Here is a 22500-nt window from a genome sequence, read left to right on the forward strand (position 1 = left end):
CAGTGCAGGACACGCAGGCAAGGCAGGCAGACCGGCGGACATCCTGTACAGCACAGAGCCACGGCCCATGAGATGCAGGCTGGACAGGAGCTGACCTGGATTACAGTCACTCTCACTAGACAACTCTTCAAGCCATGCACACACACACACACACACACACACCTACACACACACCTACACACACACACACACACACACACACACACACACACCTACACACACCTATGCACACACACACACCTACGCACACAAACACACACACACACACACACACACTAGAGAGAGAGAGAGAGAAAAGTGTATGCAATGCAAAAGAAGATATGCCAGAAAAATCCTGTACATATGTTTGTGATTCTTTCATAAAGAAGACAAAGAGAAGGGGCCACAGCAGAATGCTTGTTGGTTCTAAAACAGAAAGAAACTGGCGTAGAACCCAGGAAAACATTCCTTAACGGAGAAGGTTCCGTGCAGGTATATGGTACAGTTTATAAAGCTATTTTGAGAACCTTTATTTGGGGTGGGGGGGTCTGGTGTAGAGTAATGTATGTGAGCGATGGTGGGTGTAGTGAGCGAAGCGTAGAGCAGTGACCGCACACGGAGCAGGAAACGGCCCCTGGAAGGACGTGATGAGAGATTGAGCACCGTGCCGGAGGCCCGTTGGAACGTGGTGGAGAGACGGGATATGAGAGACGTCAGATTATCTTAACGTTTGGAAGGCCCTCTTTCACTTTTTTTCCTCCCGCCGGCTCGCTCGCTCGCTCGCTCACGGATCAGACCTCGAAGAAGAAAGAGAATAAAAGTACAAAATCAGTGTTTTAATCCTCTGCTGGTACTGTTTGCCTAGATGGCAGCTCACTCTGGCGCAGGTGTGGTCTGGGTCCAGTACAGAAGTGGGCCAGAGGTGGGCCCGATCCGGGCCAGACTGAGGGATTCTGGAGTTGGCTGTTCTGAGCAGTCGAGGGCTTTGTGGGGTATGATGATACATGAGAGCGCACGAGCGGAGAGCGGGTGTCTAATTGCGTCTAAGCACGAGCTGAATGATGGATGTTTCTGGGTCGTCTGGGGACATTTGAGAAACATCGTTTGCACTCCGTTTTCAAGTGTTCACAAAGCTAGCCAGGAAGCATGGAGGACTCGTGTCTTATGTGTGTTGTGTGTGTCCTAATGCACTTGTGTTCTGAGTCACTCAGAGTTTCCATTAACTGTCAAAGGTCATCATATGCCCTTAGGGAAAACATCATGTGTGCATCTAGTTTTCAAGGCCTCTTCTAAATAGCAATCTCGGTGTGCGTGCGTGCGTGCGTGTATGTTCTTTGAAGTGTCATCTTAATGTCATAAGCACCTAACAAACATCCACAACAACAGATGGCTCTCTCTCAGCACAAGATCAGCCTTGAAGGGAAAGAAGAAGATGTTCACACTGTAACACACACACACACACACACACACACAGACACACACACACACACACAAAGCAGTGCCAATGAGAGGCCCCAGTCTACAAAAAAATCCCCCCCATGTGATCGTTCTGAGGCATGCAAGAGCGAGGACAAGGCACTCTCACCGGTCATGTGGCTGGACTCTGTGTACAGGCTGGAGGAGTGGAGTGCCAGGCCACACTGTTTGTCCATTCTCATGATGTCTAAAGTGAAACAGAAAAGGGCCCTGGTTTTCTCAGCAGTCACATGAGAAACACCAGTCATCCGTTGAAGGGGGATTTAAGTCTCTGATATCAGATTAGGAAACCGATGAATGAAATAATAAAGTTGAACCCTCAGAGACATCTTGGCCAATGAGATCAGGGGAGAAAAAAAAAAATCAACAAATATCTTTTCGTAAGAAAGTTGAACCTTTTCTTTTTCTCTCGCTCTCTGCCCTCACTCTCATGTGTTACTCACCCGCTCTGTCTGTCTGACTTTCACCCTCCATTTCTCCTGTCTCTCTATATTTCTCAGTCTTTTTTGGCAGATGTTGAGTTCTAACAGGAAGTGTGTGTGTGTGTGTGTGTGTGTGTGTGTGTGTGTGTGTGTGTGTGTGTGTGTGTGTGTGTGTGTGTGTGTGTGTGTGTGTGTGTGTGTGTGTGTGTGTGTGTGTGTGTGTGTGTGTGAAACTCTTTTCAGTGTCCCGAGGAGAAGAGTGAAGCAGAAGAGAACAGCGACGCCAGTAAATCGGAGATCAGCCTGGTCTACGAGATCGCCCTCAAGAGAAACATGCCAGTCAACTTCGAGGTGAGCCACTGGTGCTCTCCTAGGCAGTACCGCAATGCCCCACCTCCCACCTCACTCCAGCCCAGTGTTATAGAGAAAAGTCATGGCATGAAGCTCAATAACAAACATCTCTCTCGGACCTCTTAAAGGCACGCATGCTAAAAAGTTAGTGGCCCTGGATGACTGGATTTACTGTTACAGCATAGGACTCCTTTCCCAGAGATCAAGCCGTTTAACCCGAATGAATTTGAAGCTCACGCAATAAAAACAGGCCATATTTTCTTAGCAAATACAGGAAATGAAATCAATATTGTGACTGTAGCCAAAGTTAAGTCTGTTTTAAGTGATGTACCCCAGAAAACAAATCAAACAAATCTGCCTGGTCCCTTTATTGTTGTTTATGTAAAGAATGGTTGTTATTTACTAAAGTTTGTCACCTTGGCAGAAATGTCTAAGGGCCACACTTAAATGCAGCAGTAGCTGCTGTTTTCCATCATAGTGTTTGGCTACTACTGTCGTTTTAGATGTAGGGGAAAAAAGCTGTTTTTGTTGCAGATGGAATTCATTTTAAGGATGAATAAGAAGATGATGGGATGGCTCACCAAATGTACTTGGGTGGCTGCAATGCATAAAATGGGTGGTCCACAGGAGTTAAGCATATGTGTCGCAAACGCTTTCTATTAGTTTCAAGCTTGTGGTGTTAAGACTAATCATTAACTTTTGATTCGGATAGGGAGTATTTATCTTATTTGTTGACTAGATTTGTGAAGTAATTCCCATGTGTTGGCCACATCTCTGTCTACGAAACTGCCTCAGAAGCAATTATTATTTTCTGTGTGTGAAGTTTCTGACAGCTTCTAAACATTGTGATTAGCAGAGCTAATTGTTGTTGGTGAGAGCCCTCTTAGAAATGCCTCAGTCAAGATAACATATGGTAACCGTGGTGACATCCCTTGGACCTGACAACCTGTTAAATAACTCATGTTTTTTTTCCGCCATCCGCGTGCTCCCACGCAAAACTCAAGGTCCTCTTATCGAGAGCGATGTGCTAGTGTCTGTCAAAGAAGAGAGAGAATTTTAATTGAGGACTATTGTATGACCCGGTTGTCCTTGGGCTTTTCTCTCACCATGTACTTCAGCATTCATCTCTTTGGTCAGCAGAGCATGCACAGATTTTTGGTTTGCCGATTAAATAGGAAATTAAAAATCAAATCTCATCAACTTAATACGGGATAAAGGTTGGAAGGGATTTCTGTTGTGTTATTAAATGTTCTCATGTGGTTGCTCTCTGTTGAAGAGTAATTCAGTAATTGCTCTCGAAAAGCCCTGAATTTGTGAATGTGAAGCCGAAGAGTCATGGTTTCCTCCATCGATGACCGCTTTTAATGTGAAACATGCAAACCGATTGACTCTTGTCACATTTGGTGGCCTGATGTGCAGCTAAAACAAACACAAATGTCTGTGGTCTGGTGATGTCTCGAGATTATTGCACCCTCGTTATTATATGAAATGGCTCTGTCCCTCGTCGCCGTCTACGACGTTGCAATATGTAGTCATCAGCCAAGCTTTGGTAAACTCCTTCTCTGGTCCAAATTCCCCAGACGCTAGATTCAGAAAGATTCCTGACTGCTTGCATGCAATCTACCCTGTTTAAAGGCTCCTATCCAACAGTGTTTGCACACGACATTACCCTGTTATCCCCCTCCTCTCTCTCTCACACGCACACGCACACAAAAACAAACATGTACACTCCTTTCCTTCTGCGTTTGCACCATTATTCATCTGTGAGATCCTGGATGCTGTTCAACCATGTCAATTTTTCTGGAGCTTTCTGTCTCTCCCCTGATGTCTTTTGGGTTGACGGCACAGACTTTTTTGCTTGGCCTCGTCATCCAGTTCTTCGAAAAGCTCCAGACTGCAGTCATCATAAGTAATAGAATATTGGCCTGCACAGGCCAGTGTGTTGAAACCCTTCAGCTTCCCTTTGCTTATGATCTCTCATGAGTTACACCAGCCACACACACTCTCTCGCCCCTTCCCTGCTTACCACCAAGTCAAGGATCTTCTCCAACACTAAACACACACTGTCAGATGACATCAAACAGAGGTCCCCTTCAAAGAGATCGATACATAAATCACAGCTTTTGTGTAGATGACGCCCGACTAAGGAGATACAAGAGACGTGAGGCTTGTTGAACCACCCATCATGTACATAAGTACCTCCCTGCAGGCCGAGCGCATCGACGAGGCACACAAAAGAGGTATTCTTCGGCCTGTCACTGGACTGTATTGTCCCACCCTTGGTATAATATCCTGCCTCTCCACGGTGTTGGAACCATGCAAAGGATCTTGGAGGCAAGCAACAACCCCCCCCCCCCACACACACACACACACACACACCTTCCGCCAAAAAAATTGTCTTGTCTTCTTCCTCACAACTAGGTTTAACACCCACCTCACATTTGTTATGTGTGTCCGTGTGTAATAAAAGACAAGAAGAGAGGGCCATCAGTGTGTGTGTGTGTGTGTGGGGGGGGGTCTTAGTGTGTGGGATAGGGGCTTGTGGCAGACAGACATCGAGTTACAGTGCCACTCACTGGCTTTTCTTTATCTTTCTTCGCTCTTTTGCTGTCTTTCTCTTTCTCTCTGTCTGTCTTTTCTCCTGACAACCCAATACATGGCGTGTCGGGCGAGCGAGACAAGAGGGGAGGGTGGTATGGAGGGAGGGAGAGGAAGCGTCTCCCATCGCCCAGTGCTCGGAGCGATGAAGATGAGAACGCATCAGAGCCCCGGCCCTCGCGCTGAAACCCCATCGCCTCGCCGCGGATTCGGTGTCGCCTCCTTGCCGCCGACCGGAGCGTGTCTGCCGCCCTGAAAGGAGACAGACACCCCCCACCCCCACCCCTTTGCCCCACTCCTCCTCATGAACCCCATCTCAGCCAAGAGTTGAGATCCCCCCCTCCACCCCATCCTCCATGCCTATCGCTCACCTTTCAGCTGTAGGAAGGGTGTGTCTTCATCATATTTGGCCTTGTTGTTGGGGAAATGGGACGCCATAGCGCTTGGCTCCATTTGGGCATGTAAGGGGGAGGCCCACCACACAGTGCAGGGGCATCTTTTTTATTTGTCCTTATGTCCTTAGTAACCACTTTTTTACGGATACCATGTCTGGGCTGCCAGCCTTCTCCATTGGCCCTGGCCTTGTCTCAGCGACATTGTTAAACACTCACCGGTAAGGTTACTCCCTCTTCTTTTTGCCGGAGCCAGACCTCTTGAAGAAAGTCAGACGATATGGCAGCAATGGGAAACCTAAACTAAATGTTCTCGTGTGACAGGCCAAACACTGTCCCTAGTCGAAGACCAACTCATTCATAAGGCCTAGCTTGCGCAAAACTCTTTGTTTTTTCCAAATACATGCTGAACTCGCTCGGAAAAAAAGCAGAGGATGATGTGTTCATTCACATGTAATATTATAATCAGTCCCAGCCCAGCAAGAGGGGGATTTCATCTCGCTGTTGAAGATGATGCAGCTTAAAGGTTTTGCCAAGCTGTACTTCCTAACTCAACGAGGCAGTGCCTCGAAAACGGACCGCAGGGAAACGCTTGACGCTCTACAGCAGCTTCCAGTTCTTTACACATCCTCTGCATTCGCAACATCACGCCACACCCCACAGCTCTGCAATGCGTTAACTCATTATCGCAAAGACAACAGTGAAGCCTCGGGAAAACATATTATTAATACGCTGATTTACTACCAGAAACAGAGTTACTGTAACTCAATGGGACTTTTCCTGGTTAAATAAAGGTCAAATCAAATACATAAGATAAAGAGCACACGTTCAGAGTGTGAAAGAACCAAGGAGGGAGAGGGAGGGATGTTCGCTTATGTAACAACTATGTCCCTCGATGAGGAGGCCACTTCACATCAAGGTCCGGTAAATATGTGGTCGTGGCATCGCATCAACTCCGGGGGTAGATAATGTCTCTTTGTGCTCCACACTGGCGGCCATTGAGCCAGAAGAACTGCAGATGAACTGAGCCGTCATGTGTGCTACAGCCTCTGCTGGGCAGATGATGTGCTAAGCTCGCAGACAATCAGCTGGAACACGGAGCTGCAACCCAAACAATACATGGCTTTTCATTTGGCGAGGTGAAGAGGAGGCCATGAAGATGTCCTAAAGATGGGGAACTCAAAGCAAAAGGAACTGCAGTATTTGGTCATTTTTTGAATGACTTACAGTAAAACTAAAACAAGTCGCACACTAAAGGAGGCCATTGCAACCTCATTAAATCAAAAAAATTAAGCCATTAGCCCAGAGAGGTTCCAGTGATTTTAGAACAGCTAAGCGGTGTTGTTAGGCATGATGCTTCGCGCATTGGCATAACCGGTTTCTAAAACGGTTACTACTGTACATACAGTGCCTACAGCAGGGTAGGAATTTCACGGCAGCCACGACGGCCAGGCGTAAAGCAGTCCCCTGTACAGTTAGCCGTTCCAGAGTAATCCAATAAAGTTCGACATACATGGATGTCTCCAAATTTGGGCTTTTACATTGTTCCACATGATTTCATAACGGGCCAAATACAAAATAAATGTTACAAATATCGCCTAGATATTGGTAAATCAGAGGACAGCTGACTAAGAGTTTGTGAAAGTAGCCTTAATGATCACAAAATGCTAAGCATGCATCTAGGCTATTTGAGTTTCTTAAAGCTGAGCTGTGCTTAAATTGTTCAATACATGATTTCTTACATAACAGGCCAAATATAAAATAAATGTTATATATAGCCTATATATCTGTAAATATTAGATGATCAGATGATTTACAGTTCTATGTACAGTAATATGTCATGTTTCATGTTTTTGCAATGTTTCATACAGTGATTCAGGTCTACTGCAGTGAACAACTTTGATCATTTTTATAGCCTACTACTGTAGGCTATAGTTAACTTTGGCCTTGGTGCCCTGACATGTGGCCTTTGTGCCCCCCACCAAATATGCCCAACTGAAGGCCAAGTGGCCTTGCCCCCGGAATGGTGAAATTCCAAGCCTGGCCTACAGTATAAAAAGTATTTTTTTCCACCTTTTAATATTTCTACTTTTACTGCTTTTATAAATGGAATCTTGATCAATTTAATTTGCCCTTTTTTACAATAATCTACAAAAATCCCCTCTTTAACCCTTAGAACCCGATTGACGCAAAGTGCGTCAAAAAACACACCCTTTCTTCTCTGTTACATTGCTCCGAAACTGTTCATCGCAGCAAGATGAAATCTTTATTGCACGACAGAGCAGAAGTGGGGGGTGTTTCTCTATGGCAAAGCATGTTCATATTCCGATTTTGAGATCCTAGCAAATTCCTGCATGGCATCCAATTCAAGGCTCACATTGCATCCCAATTTGTTCAACAAATAAACACCTTTTTTGCCTTTACTTTGTCCATGGCAATGCAGTAAAAAGTTGAGAATTATTATGACTGCATACACACAGGCACGCAGGCTAACACGCAACCTCGGGTCAAGTCAGGTCAGATCAGTTCGTGTCACCGATATGGAGCGCAGAAAGGTCATTTTTCATCACTAAATAAAAAATGGCATTTATTTCCGTAAATCACACAGCAAATATTTCTGTAAATTGCTCAGCCCCAGAGTATCCCTCCAACATGGCAATTATATTGCCCGATTCAGGACAGTCTGCCCTACACACACATGAAATGCATGTCGAGCTGTGAGCTTGCTGTGGTGAGATACATGTTGAAATATAACAATTTTTATAATACACTTTTTATATTTTAATTCTTTAAAAATCTAAATAAAATCAATGCTAGTATTAATACATGAAATGATGGCAGATCTGAATAGCCTAGACTCTCCTGAAAAAAACAATATATAATATATGTGTGTGGCACTTACAATGACCAGAATAAATCCTTATGAATAAAGGTAGTGAAAATGCCCTAAAAACAGCTTAGGGTTCTAAGGGTTAATGTCAATGACTGGACCTTCAAGACACAGGTGTCTTTATATTACTATACTATACACATTCACTGCACTCAGGGATTTCCATTTTATTAGCACCAATTGGTTAGATCGCTGTTGATTTAGGTCAGTCACTTTAAGGGGGGTGGATATTAAAACAATAAAACAAAAGCCCAGCAATGAGAAATTAAATAATTTATTCATAGATAATCATTCTTCTGGCAAAAAATATATGTCTTCTATCAGAATGGTTGCCAAGCAACGTTGAAACGCAGCAACGCTAACTTTTGTATCAATTAGTCGTGGCGCAGTAATATAGAATGAAACACGGAAGGGTTGTGCTGGGTTTTACAACGACATCATATGTGATCATAATTGAGGACCTATCCATTTTAGAAGTAGAATTTGACTGCAACCCATACAACGTAGAGGACATCCGACAGGTGTCATGATGGAGGAGTCCTGTTGTCCAGGTGCCAGGGTCCTGATTGGTCAGAAACAGATCTCATGTCCTTCTGAGTGAATGAGGACCTTAGGGATAACCTCGGGAGAGGGCTCCCTTTCAGCACTCAGAGAGAGAGAGGGTTGAGGACAGTTTGGTAAGGAGAGAGGGATAGAGTGAGAACGATAGAGGGAAAGGGAAAAGAGGGAGGGAAATGAGTAAAGGGGAGAGAGAGGACCATTCGTGCAGAAAGAGTGATTGAACACCAGGGAGAGATAGAGAGAGGGGGGAACGAGGGAATGAGAAAAGAAATGGGAGAATTGAGGAGAAAGGAATAGGAGAAAGCGTAAGCATTAAAGCAAAAAAGAGAGCGCTTGAACAGGGGTTGGGGCAGAGGGGGGGGGGGGGGGGGTGCTGGATGAAGTGGTGCAATAGAGCGCAAGACCTGAGAGTGGACAGATAGACAGTGAAGAGGAGAGAGAGGAGAGGGAAACTGAGCGTGAGAGAAAGTGGGAGATGGAACAAGACCTGGAGAGAGAAAGAGAGAGAGAGAGAGCAGGAGAGAGTGAAGAGAGTGGCGAGAGGCTCTGTGTGCAGCCTTGGGTGACTGCATGGTGTTCTGTGGTTGAAACCAGACCGCTCTCTGAGGCCTCGGCCCAGTTCACCTGTTTAGAGGCTGACCCCCCCCCCCCCCCCACACACACACACACTCACACACTCAACCACACACACAATCCCACTATCCCACATCCCACCTCCGCCCATGTCCATGTCACACAGGAAGTGGTCGGTGTGATTGCAGAACCATGACGTCACCCCCTGAGCTCGGATTTGTTTGCTTAAGGTTTCTCCTGACAACTGCAGAATGGGCCCCCAAAGCCAGTCCCAGCCAACGCTGGGAAGAGTGCAATAAAGAACAGCCGTCAGGGAAACAGCATTTTATTTATGTGTGTGTGCGTGCGTGCGTGCGTGCGTGCGTGCGTGCGTGCGTAAGTGCGTAAGTGTGAGTGACTTAGGGATTCTCATATATGAAGGATCCTCACTTACTATGCATGCCTGTAACTGAGTGTGTAAAAAACATGGTATGTGCGCGCGCGCATGCGTGTCCACTTGCCTGTCACACACTTCCTTGTACCAACCCTAGCTCTGGCTGTCCCCACTCCCTGTGCGTGGCAATCTTCATCCTCCCAGCAGCCCACGCAGCAGCCAATGTGGCTCAGTGTTGCCTCTGAGATGTCAGCGCATGGTACACACTGTCACTCTAGCTTACGCTAGCACCCCCAGAAATCTGAATGCAATTAACACACGCAGGAGGTGTGGGGTGGGGGGGTGGGGTGGGGGGGGGTTCCCACGTACGAATTCCCACATGAATAATTTATTTGTTTTAGAGGAGAAAGAAAAAAAAGCAAAGCCTAAGTGAGCGAGGAGAGTCTTGGCCAAGAGCTCTCAGGTTGTTTATCACTTCTGGGCTCGGCGCTCGTATCAGAACGCAGAGCTCGGACCAGGCCGCGGCAGGAGAGGCAGACACATGAACACATGAATGGAATTAAATGGTAATATATCAGCACGGCAGAGGGAGAGAGAGAGAGAGAGCGAGAGAGAGAGCGAGAGCGTTGGAGTTATAGGGCCTGACTTATGTAAGCTCCGCCGCACCAGCCTCCTCTCCAGAGACAGAGAAGTTCGGAGAGAGAGAGAGAGAGCTGGAGACCACAGCCACCAGGCATATCCAACTCTGTGTGTGTGTGTGTGTGTGGGTGTTCCTCTTATTCAAGTTCTGGTTCTGAGAACTGGGAGAACTGGGAGCAGCAATCAAAGAAAGTGTGTGTGTGTGTGTGTGTGTGTGGGTGGGTGTGTGTTCCTCCTATTCAAGTTTAGGTTCTGAGAACTGGAAACAGCAACCAAAGAATGTGTGTGTGTGTGTGTGTGTGTGTGTGTGTGTGTGTGTGTGTGTGTGTGTGTGTGTGTGTGTGTGTGTGTGTGTGTGTGTGTATGTTCCTCTTCCAGGTTTTGGTCTGAGAAAATGGTTACCATGCATGTAATTTGTTACGTTTGTTTATTTGTGTGTGTGTGTGCGTGTGTGTTTATCCTGACTGTAGGTCCTAAAAGAAAGTGGCCCCCCGCACATGAAGAGCTTCCTGACACGGGTGACAGTTGGCGAGTTCTGTGCTGATGGCGAGGGCAACAGCAAGAAACTCTCTAAGAAGCGGGCGGCCCTTACCATTCTCCAAGAGCTCAAGAAACTGCCATTCCTGCCCGTCATAGAGAAACCTAAACTACACTATAAGAAACGGCCCAAAACCATATTAAAGGTCCGTACAACTTAAGTTTGTTTGTGTGTATGAGAAAATGTGAGAAATTGTGTTTGAGTGCAAGAGAATGTGTGTAAGTTTGTTCAGGTATCAGTATGTGTGTGTATGCATACACACGTGTGCTTTTGACTGCATGTATAAATTTGTATGTGCCTGTGAAAGAGAGAGTGTGTGGGATCTGCTATTATTGGCAGCCGCTTATACCCTTAAAAACTGAGTATTGTGCTTGTTAAGTTATATATCACTTAAGTTAAGTGATATTGTGAAGACCTGGTGCATGCTACTGGTCCGTAGGTTTGCATTATGTATTGTACTGCATTATTAATATTTGTGTCCCTGTACCATTTTCTTCATGTGGACATAAATAAATGGTTAAAATGTGTGTGTTGTGTGTGTGTGCGTGTGTGTGTGAGCTGGGTCTAATGGGTGCCACTGTACGTGTTATTTCTCGGCCTGAGTCATGCCGGTGACCCTGTGGTCAGAGTGCAGAATCATGCTCTGGTCCCTGGTGGTCTCCCTTTTCTCACTCTCTCCACTCCATTTCTCACTTGTTCATCCTCCTCTTTCTCTGACAAACTGTGCTTGCACTCCACCTCTCACCTTTCTTGGTCGCTGTTTCAGCTAAACTTTCTTGCTTTTCTTTTTTTCAATCTTTTTCACTTATCTGTCTTTTCCCGTCTTTCTGTGATGCCTCCTTTCTCAACTATGTCAACTTTTCTCGCCCTCCCTCTCACTCGCTCTCCTCATCCCCCCCTCTCTCTTGCCCTCCATCCCTCGCCTCTCTCCCTCCGTCCCTCTCCAGACGGGTCCAGAGTATGGTCAGGGGATGAACCCCATCAGCCGGCTGGCTCAGATTCAGCAGGCCAAGAAGGAGAAGGAGCCCGAGTACATGCTGCTGTCGGAGAGGGGGATGCCGCGTCGCCGCGAGTTCATCATGCAGGTGAGTGTGTATGTGTGTGTCTGTGTGTGGGGGGGGGGGAGGTTGTACATGTGTACATGTTGTTGTAGTGCCCTCGCACTGTTGTATAAGTGAGGGACATCTGATGAGAGTGTGTGCGTGTGTGTTTGAGAGATGCAGAGAGAGTGTGAGGGAGGAAGTGGGAGAGATGGAGAGCAGAGGAATGGAGAGCAGAGGGGTAGCAGAGGGAATGGAAATATAATGGAGTAATACAGGTAGAGTGTGTATGAAGAGAGAGAGAGAGAGAGAAAGAGAGAGAGAGAGGTTAGGGATGAATGGGAGAGTGTGAGAGAGAGAGAGAATGTGGGAGAAGAGGAGAGCAGAGGACAAATAGGGAGAGATAGAGGAGGAGATCCCTCGACAAACACTGATAACACTCTGCTGTGTCATCTGTCTTCATCAGGGGTGCTGTCACACACGCACACACACAAACAAACACACACACACACACACACACACACACACACACACACACACACACACACACACACACCGCTCTCCATAGTGGCTGATTACGCACAGCCTCTGGAAGCTGCAGGATAAATTCCTTTCCTGCACAAGCCAAATTAACCGGCACACTTAGTCTTAATTAAGAGTTTTATTTGCATAGCCCAGTAGGATTCTCTAATTGACAAATGATTCAAATGTAGGATTCTCTAATTGACAAATGATGAACAATGCTCAGAGCGAACCTTGTGCTCGCTGGTCTTCACTCAGTTTCAATAGATGACTTCTCCCAAAGTGAGTGTTCATAGCTTTTGTACTAAAACCAAGGTCATGTCATGTAGTTTTTTTCCCTACGTTAGCACAGCAGCATAGAGAAGTGAATAAGTGAATGGATAACCGCTGTCTGTAATATACCAGAAGCATACTGAATCGGAGGCATTGAAACTGAATGGAGTCACAAAGCCTCCGTGGAGTCCTCCACCACCCCCTCCAGAGGAGGTTGTTGCAGTAATGTTGCAGTAATGTTAGAGTAATTTTGCAGTATTGTTGCAGTAATGTTACAGTAATGTTGCAGTAATGTTAGAGTAATTTTGCAGTATTGTTGCAGTAATGTTACAGTAATGTTGCAGTAATGTTTCAGTTTAGTTCCTGCAACCTCAGAGTTGCCCTCACTTTTGCACACCTTTTTAGGTTGCCTGTCTTCGTGCTTCCTTGTGGCTGTTTTGCGCATAGTGAATCAGAGGCTTATAAATCCGTATGGAGACGCAGAGCATATGTCACCCTTTTGTAAATGCTTCACTGTCCCTGTCTTCCCTTCTATAGGTCTTACGAGCCATTCAACTTTGCCGTCGTCATCTTTGACTTACTCATCTGCTGACTGAGTGTCTAAGAAGGAGAAAGTTGGCCCTGGCTTAAATCCATCTCTTTACAGCCAGAAAAAATAAATCTAGCTGTCTTTTATGGGAAAGCTCTTTCCAGTAAAATAGCACTCTGACCTCCGCATGTAAGAATGACAGTTTACAAAAGCCCTACAAAGAATTGCTGTTGCGAAATGGGGACTCTTAAAAAAGAAAGAAAGAAAGAAAGAAAGGGAGAAAGGAAGGAAGAAAGTAAGATGGGGAGAGGGAGGGAGTGAGAGAGAGTGATAGAGAAAGGGGAAAAGAGGGAGTGAGATGGAGGGAGAGAAGGGGAGAGATCTTGTCTTCGGGCCCCCACCGCTTCACTGCGATGATTCACCACGGCCTTAATAGCTTTCTGCAGCATCAGTCCAAACGCTGTCACTTCCTGAAGGGGCCAGTTGAGTCAATTCTCTCACTCTGTCTATATCTCTTTCCCTCCCTCCTTCTTCACTCTATCACTTATCTCTCTCTCTCTCTCTCTCTTTCTCCGTATCTCTCAGGAGTTAATCAAGACCTAATTCAACGAAAGAATTAAACTGCTTGCTCGTCTCCCTTCAGCCAATGGGAAGAAAGAGTGAAACAAAAAACACAGAGGCAGGGGTATTTTAGTTTACGGCATGACATCCCCATTCTGTTTGGTTTCTCTTCCTCTTCTCCTCTCTTCCATCCTCCGTCCTCCCCGTCCGCTTAATCCTTCTTTTCTCCGCCGGCGTGGCGTGTTTGGCGGGTACGAGCAGAAGCACCCAGCCCCCCCCCCCCCACACACACACACACACACACACATACGCACAAACACACTCCAAAAAGCGATTCTCCATGGCCCTTTCTTCCCCCCCCCTCCTCTCTCTCTGACTGGCATCAGCTCTCTGCTTGTGTGCTTATTCCTTTGTGTGGCCCGAGTCGCTTCTAAAATTTCCACATTGTTCCCCCCTGCCGGGGCTGCGGGGCATAAATGAGTTTCTGTTCTTCAGGGAGGAGGGGGCCGTGTGTGTGTGTGTGTGTGTGTGTGTGTGTGTGTGTGTGTGTGTGTGTGTGTGTGTTTGGGAAGTAGGGGGAGAGGAGGCTTTTGGGCTACATGTTGCTCAGCGCAGCTCAACAAGCTTTCGTCTGGAACCAAAGCAGCTAAACCCCTTTCAAGTTTTCACCATTTTTGTGGGATGCATTGACTCGTTGTCGTTGATTATTTTGTTTCCTGGTCTTTCTTTCTTTCTTTGTCATTGCTCGTCATTGTGTATTCCTGAACAGACTTGTTCCGCTGTCGGTTTGTCCGTCGCGGCGTACTGTAACTAGAGCCTGTTTTGGCCTCCCACGATTCCCGATCATTTTATAGCTCTGGAATGCTGTTAGTGCAGCTTTTCCCACTTGTGTTTACCTTACCGACCGAGGCCTGATTTACGCCTACAAATATCTGCTTATTTTACTGCAAGTCTGACTTACCTCCACGAGTGTCTGCTTATTTTATTTGCAGACAGATTTTATGTTGCGGCTCGATGCAAAATAAACACGGGAAGCCCGAATATAATCCCGCCACCTGTTCGCCATCGCCTAATCCAATTACCACGGACAGACGCACACGTCCAAGGCAAAACACTGTGGCGCAACTGTTTGACTCACGCTCAAACAACTACCCCATAAACTATCCTCTGGGTCCCCTTCTGCACCCCTCCAGAGGGCCTGCTGTACAGTTTTCTGTGGCGTTAGTGCAGCCTGAGGGAGATTATACATGAGGGCAACTTTTTGAGCAACGTGGCTGGGCAATCACATTATTGGTTCTTGGTGTTCTGCTTGGATGGTCGCAACAAGTTACTCTCTGATTGTTAAAGGTCTCGAGATTTAATCATTTGAGCAATATCAATCGCATGTTTGTTGTATCATTATTTATTTTGTGTGTGTGTGTGTTTACATAGGTGAAAGTAGGAGGGGAGATCGCCACAGGCACAGGACCCAATAAGAAGGTGGCCAAGAGGAACGCAGCAGAGGCCATGCTGCTTCACCTGGGCTACAAGGCGTCCACCCCGTTACCTACCTCCCCAGACAAGGTCAGCAGATCTCAGAGAGAGAGAGATAGAGATAGTGAGGCGTCCACCCCGTTACCTACCTCCCCAGACAAGGTCAGCAGATCTCAAGAGATAGATACTTTATTGATCCCCATGGGGAAGAGAGAGAGAGAGAGAGAGAGAGAGAGAGGTGTCCATCCCATTACCTACCTCCCCAGACAAGGTCAGTAGATCTCAGAGAGAGAAAGGGAGAGAGAGGTGTGCAGTCCACTAGCTACCTCCCCAGTAGGGCTGGGCGGTATGGACCTAAATTCATATCCTGACTCCAAACTCACACGTATGAGCACTTTTGTTGATTGTGATCAAAATAACATGGAGGGTTTCCTCCAATGTTTGAAAATATGTAGATGCAAAACATGTAAATGAAAAATATATAAACCAATTAAAAACAATTCTATGATTCTGAATCTCTGAATGCTTTTCATCAACAGACTGATTAAAATAGAATAGAATTCTAGAACCCTGCTGATTCCTAAAAAAATATTGAAACCCTTAAATTAAGTAAAATCAACAATTACAAATCAATGAATCAGATATAATTGATGTATTGTATTGCTGTTTTGCAGAACGTGATTGAATTGCATACATTAGCTGGTGCATATTGATTTTGATTTCATGTTTGTTAATGCAATGGACCTATTCAGATATTTATAATAGGCTATGTGCATATTTGCAATCATACGAGTAACTGTTCTTGGGGAAATATAAGCTACCTACCTCCCCAGACAACGTCAGTTGATCATCATAAAATAGACTGATGGATAGATAGAGAATAGACATATCTAGAGAACATATATGTCAGATATGGTCTGTAGGACCCTGCAGACACCTGCAGAATACTGTCGGTGTATACTGAAGAGAGGTGGAGGAAAGATGGATAGACATTTGCACTTACATCTGCTCATCCAGCAGACGCTTTTATTCAAAACCTCATACAGGACAGTGTAAAAACATCTGCAACCAGGTGGCTCTCTGCTCCGTCACCAGGGTGGTAGTTAGCACCTCTACCTACTGAGTGCTCTACACATTGAACTACAGAAGCACTTTGACATTTCTACAGACATCTATGGAGATAAAGGATTTGGGAAGGGAGAGTGTGTGAGAGGAGAGAGAAAGAAAAAGAGAGAGAGGGGCAGACTGGGGAGTAAGATGGACTTAAACATTGGCAAATCCCACAGTCCTTTAACATCTCCGCTCACATCACAAACACTTTGTTTTTTGACCACCTTTGGAGACTCACTCTCCAGAGGCTTGCCATCAGTTTGAGCCCCACCGCCGGGGCTGCCAGACAGCACTGCAAGGCCCCGCAGCACGTAGCCTGTTGGAGCCGCCTATAGAGAGAGAGAGAGAGAGAGAGCACCTTTTCAGCCCCTGCCTGTAACCCAGCCCCCACCACCCCCCAAGCCTGCAAAGACTTGGCTGGGCTGGTGACAGTTGCTCAAGGATGTCTTAATTTGGGGACACCCCCTAACCACCCATCTCTCCCTCTGCTTACCCAACCACCCCCCCCCCCCCCCCCCCTCGCATGAAAACAGTAGGAAGCAACTTGTCTGACACACTGAAAAGCGGTTTTGGTAAACTGGCTTCTCTCCCATTTTTTCCCTCCCCTCCTTCCTCTCTCTCTCTTTCTCTCTCTCTCTTTCTCTCTCGTTCTTTCTCTTTCCCCCTCTCTCCACTGGCTCTCTCATTCTCTCTCATTCCCTCGCCATTCCCTCGCTCTCTCCTCCTTCCCATGCTCTCGCCCCCCCTCCATCTTCCTCCCCCTCTACCCCCTCTTCCTCTCTCTCTCCCTCTCTCTCTCTCCCTCTCTCTCTCTCTCTCTCACATCCCTCTCCTCTTCCCTCTCTGCAGATGGACAACAAAGGCTGGAATGGACAAAGAGCGTCTTTCCCTGAACCCACGAATAACAGTGAGTGTTTGTGGGGGCCGCTCCAGCCCAGGTGACATGCGGGCGTTTAATCTGGATGACTGGTCAATGGGCCTCTGACTGTCAGCTCAATCCACCTCCCGTGTGTGTGGAGACTGCAAATCCACAAGGCCCATTCACTTACACACTGGGCGCAAAGCAGTGTTGGGCAACACACACACACACACACACACACACACACACACAAACTCAACAAACACACACACATTCACACAGTCATATGTATCCCCCCTTTTTTTTCTTAATAACACATACACACACACAGGCATACTGTATGCACACTCACCCACACAAACACACCCCTTCTCTGTAGGTCATGCACACACACCCTCTCTTTCTCTCTCTCTTTCAGACACACACAAGCAGGGACTAACATGCTGGATATATGTGGATTTATACCTTACATGCGTAAACTCATATGTACACATAGCGTTTAAACACAGTCACTCACGCACATGCATACACTAACACACATACACACCCACCTTCTCTGGACTGCTGCTTGCCAGATAGGATTAGCCCCCCTCCCCAACCCAACCCTCCAAATCACACACACACACACACACACACACACACAGTCGCAGACTTTCCCATGTGTGTGGGATGTTCAGCAATTGCATGAAATTATAGAACGAAGCCCCCATTATATAAGAGACAGCCGGGATCAAAGGCCTTTCAGGCGCCATCAAAGGCTCACATTCACCATCTCACATTCCATACCGTTTGCCTTGCCACTGATTAATCGGCTTCTCTCCAGATGGGGCAGAGATAGTGGGTCAGTGTGGTCTGATGGGGAGAAGATTTACATCACAGCCTCCCTGCATTAGGGTATTTCACTTTGAAAGGGTGAGAATGAGTCAGTTTTGTGTGTGGCATTTGAAGGGATAGATACAAACAATTGTGCAAGAAGGTTGGGGTACCCCCCTCCCCCTTTCTTTTTGTGGAGTTTTGAAATAAACTGGCAAAAAGCTACGGTGAATGAAGTCGCTTCAGTGATGTCAGCTTTGGAGATTTCGATGCAGCTTGACGATGGCATTCTTGGAAATGATGAAATGACACCAATGGAGGAGGATGTTTTTTTTCCCTTGTGTGTGTGTGTGTGTGTGTGTGTCTGTCTGTGTGTCTGTGTATGTGTTTCCCCTTTCCCTTTTTTCTACAAAGTTTGTATCATTCTCAGTCAGCGTGTGGTGCAAACATTGGCCGGCCGCCCACTTTCGCACAAATCGCACGGAGAGACGCTTGCTCAGTCTCTCGCTCACACTCACCTCCCTAGACACTGTCAGAGCCCCGTGCTCTGAAGCCCACTCAGCCTCCATGACTTCCCCATAAAAGAGCTATTTTTGGGACGGTGCTGACCGTGTCATCGATGGAGGGCGATGACAGTGTAGTCAGGCCCCTTGGGCCGCTTGTGTCGGGGGAGAAAAAGAGGCGAGGTTAGCGTAAGGTCTCCGTTTTGGTGAGCGTTTACGACGAAAAACGCCTTTTTGTTGTCGGTTCGGTTTTGTTTTGTTTTGTTTTTTTGGCCTGCAGACCCACCCTGGAGGGTGTCCATTTTTTCCTAACCCCTCCGAGAGTTCATCTCGCCCCGTCAGCGGCACCGGGGGCCAACTGTCTTTTTCATTACCTCCGCGTGGCCTCGCCAGAGCGCGGACCTGTTAATGTTGAAATAATGTTCGTCGTTCAAGCGCCAGGATTTGCAATCTGCGTGAGCTGCCAGTGAGAGCGGTTACGGCCCCTGTGAAGGGCACTGACACACAACAGAGGCGCGTTTGCATGGGAACGACCAGGGGGGAAATCGACGTCTCCCACCCCCACCCCCCGGCTCTCACTGCTCTGACCGCCGCTGCCCGGAATTGGGACATTCCACTTCACTCTGCTGCTCCTCATCTGGCTGTTCCCCACTCACTCACTCCTCCTCTCCGTGCTGCTCTGGGCACGGCAGCCCATCACGGCTCAGTAGTGAAAAGTTAATGGCAGATTAAGATTGACACATGGAACAAAATGGCAGATTGGAATCAGGATCCCAATTTAGGTTTCTGCCTCCCAGCGCACCCCCCCCCCACCCCCCACGCACAGAAGGGACACTGTGTCATGGCACCGATGAGTAAGAAGGCCAAGAACCAGAAAAACACATTTTTAAACGAAAGCACGAGAGAGAGAATGAGGGCGAGTAAGAGTGAGAGACTGCAAATATGTGGCTCCTTGGTGAGTCATTCTCCCTGCTCCGAGGGCATATGTACTGTAATGTGATGCATATTGAAAGGGATAAGACCGCACGTCAGGCCCCATCAGTCCGTTTACTGTCACGTCACCCCGTGGCTAGTTTGCTTCACACAACTTGTGTGATTAGAGGTAGTCGCGATGCATCTTGCGCAACCCATCAACCCACGGATTTACGTTTGTTTTCATCCTTTCTTGTGCATTTGTCAATTCAAGTCACATTTTATTGATGTATTTTAAAAAAGAAAGTGTGCTCCAGTTAGTTGAATCAGTTGGCCATAAAAGTAAACCGCATGATAGAATAGGATAATTTATTAAAGAATAAGAGACTACAAACGTAATGACATCTTAAACTTGTAGGAAAGTAAGTTGTTGAAAGTAATCAAGTAAAATCAAACAAACAAGCAAACACACAAAGTTTGTACACAACCATGGTGACTGGTATAATGGGCTGCCACTCATTGAGATCTTCATTCTGGACGAGAGGAGAGTGAAGCTGAGGAGAGGAGGAGAGAGGAAGGGAGAGAAGAAGAGAGGAGAGAGAAGAGGAGTGCAGAGGTGAGGTGCAGTGAGGAGAGGAGAGGAGAGGATGAGGACCTGCCCAGGAGGGCCATGCAGAAGTGATTAGGGCTCTGCCTGAGAGGAGCATTCTCCAGGGTCCCCCCAGGGGGTTATTGCAGCATGGCCCTATTTTCGTCAGCTTATGTTGCCACGTTTCATTTCCTGACAAGAGTCTGTGTGTGTCTGTGTGTGTGTGTGTGTGTGTGTGTGTGTGTGTGTGTGTGTGTGTGTGTGTGTGTGTGTGTGTGTTTGTGTGTGTGTTTGTGTGTGTGTGTGTGTGTGTGTGTGTGTGCGCGCGTTTGTGTGTTTGTTTGTGTGTGTTTGTGCATGTGCGTGTATGTTTGTGTTTGTGCATGCTTGCGTGCCTACATGCAGCCATGTTTGTCTGTGTTTATGTGTCTGCCTGTGAATTGTGTGAGTGTCTGTGTTTAATGTGTTTGTGTCAGACATGCCTAGTGTGTGTGTGTGTCTCTGTGTGTGTATGTTTGTGTTTAGTATCTAGAGTCCTGTTGCTTCATCGTTTTGATTTACAGTTTGGGCTCTCATCCTTATCTGTTTAAAATCAGGCGCTGGGCCCTTGGCTGGCCTGTGGCCAGTACACCGTTCTCAGACAGAGCCCATTAGTTTGGGTGGAACCATGGGAGAGGGTGAGAGGGAGGCATGGAATCATGGGTATTTTTTTTTCCTCTCTCTCTCTCTCTCTCTCTCTCTCTCCCTCTCTCTCCCTCTCTCTCCCATTTTGCCGCCCTCCTTTGTGCATTTATGTTTTTTAGTTGCATGTCAATGGTGATGTCATGTTGGCTCACACCTAGCCCTTTTACGGTATGTTACATTCGTAGGCATTCGCTGGTGCGGCCGCTGCAGCGCTGACTTGTGTAAGTTTAAATTGAACTTGTCATTTGGACATCTGAAAAATCTGTGTCAGTTTGCGCTATTTCTGGGCACTCTCTCCCACTGAGATGACCACAGGGACCCTCGACTGGTGTTTCTGATTTGTGCTCCATCCCTTGAATCCATATTCTGCAGACGGACAAACACACACATTTTGTACAAAACATGCATGTATCATCAATACCCAGATGTGTGTCTATCTGCATCCTTATGGGGCTACGTAAAATAATATTTAGAAGCTTACAAACAAGAATCCAGACCAAGATATGATGCTCCGTAAAGACCCAGCTTGGATGCTGGAGAGCCGAGCAGCTTTCAAAGAATCTGTTTTGGGTTTTTTTCCCCCCAGCTAGCCGTACTTGTACTGTTGCCGATACAAACAGGAAGTTAGCGAGTTCTCTAACCTCTCCGGATAGCAGCTGAGCTCATGAGCAGCTCTGGCTCACGTCTGGCCTGGTTCCGGCCCAGATCCCCGTCGACATCAGCTGCGGTCCGTGCTAGCGCCAGTGCACAGCTGTGTGGCCAGGAACAGCTGTTCTCCCCCTGGTCTCCAGCGACCTTGTCTGAGGGCTAAACTTGCATGTTTTTCCAATAGGCTAATCCAGAACTAGCAGCAACCAAAGGGGGAAAAAAGTGAAAGGAAAAGAAAAACATCATTCAATGGAAAAAGGACTCCGCCTTCTTTTGCTCTGTCTGGGATGCTGCTCAAGCTGTTCTCAGGACAGTGGTCCAGGCGACTTTCTCGCCCATTTTAGCGGTTCCACGGTTCTCGTTTCGGGATGCGTCATCAGCTTAATTAGAGCATGTTCTTGACGCAGCCTGTGGTCGGCCATGGGATCGGCCATGGGATCCGATGTGATGCATTAGTGTCTCCTCATGTCTGCACTTCTCATAGCATCTGTGCACAACGAATGTTCAAGGCTACGTTAAGGTGTTGGGGGCAGCCCTAAAGGTTAGAGGTGCAAACCTGGCCCCAAAGGTCATTGGGTTTGGATGGAGAAACACCAGAGGGCGGGGTGGAGGGGGGGGGTTGTGTCAATTGATTTGCCCTTGATCAAGGAGTCTCGCCTAACCACCGCAACTGCTGATGTTGAAGAGGCTGCCCACATCTCTATGTGTGTCTGTGTATGTGTCTTGTACTGTGTATGTGTTCATTGCCAACAGATGAGTTAATTACAGTTGATTAAAATATAAAGTATCTGTACTACAAAAAAAGATTTGGACCAATTTCCTCGGGGCAAGCAACTTTCCCTGTTCTTGAGAGTATTTTAAGTGGTAATCCAGTAATGTAATGCATGTTGGATGATTAGCCGCCACTAGTGTTGTATACACATCCACATTCTTGTCAATCAGAAGCATAGCATAGCATGGAATTTATGAGAAGCCAAGCAAGTGTATGCTTTAAAATTGAGCAAATATCATGCCAAGTCACCAAGGGTAGAATAACTTTTCCACATGCCAGCCCAAACAGCTCTATCTGTAAATGATGTTCCCATCTGAACCCAATACTGAGCCAAAGCACACAGGCCCCCCTTTGGCAAAAAAGGATGGTGGTTCATGTGCGCAAATCTCTTTGGCAGGTAACGATGTGAACGGTAATGAC

The 22500-nt window shown here is 46.8% G+C and overlaps 1 protein-coding gene across 4 annotated transcripts in view; it reads left to right on the forward strand.

Moving 5' to 3' along the window:
* Window positions 1–22500, forward strand: part of stau2 (staufen double-stranded RNA binding protein 2) — a 101604-nt gene that overhangs the window by 30676 nt on the left and 48428 nt on the right. For all 4 annotated transcript variants that reach the window (XM_076290650.1, XM_076290652.1, XM_076290649.1 and 1 more), the window contains 5 exons: window positions 2121–2228; window positions 10725–10937; window positions 11740–11877; window positions 15149–15280; window positions 17150–17207. In XM_076290650.1, the coding sequence (XP_076146765.1) occupies window positions 2121–2228; window positions 10725–10937; window positions 11740–11877; window positions 15149–15280; window positions 17150–17207 (649 nt within the window). The remainder of the gene's footprint in view (window positions 1–2120; window positions 2229–10724; window positions 10938–11739; window positions 11878–15148; window positions 15281–17149; window positions 17208–22500) is intronic.

This window comes from Alosa pseudoharengus, unplaced genomic scaffold (genome assembly GCF_046254945.1).
Source record: "Alosa pseudoharengus isolate Yale_2024_CS ecotype anadromous, Long Island Sound unplaced genomic scaffold, YU_APseudo_1.1 YU_APseudo_1.1_scf_18, whole genome shotgun sequence".
In the NCBI taxonomy this organism is placed as follows: Eukaryota; Metazoa; Chordata; class Actinopteri; order Clupeiformes; family Clupeidae; genus Alosa; species Alosa pseudoharengus.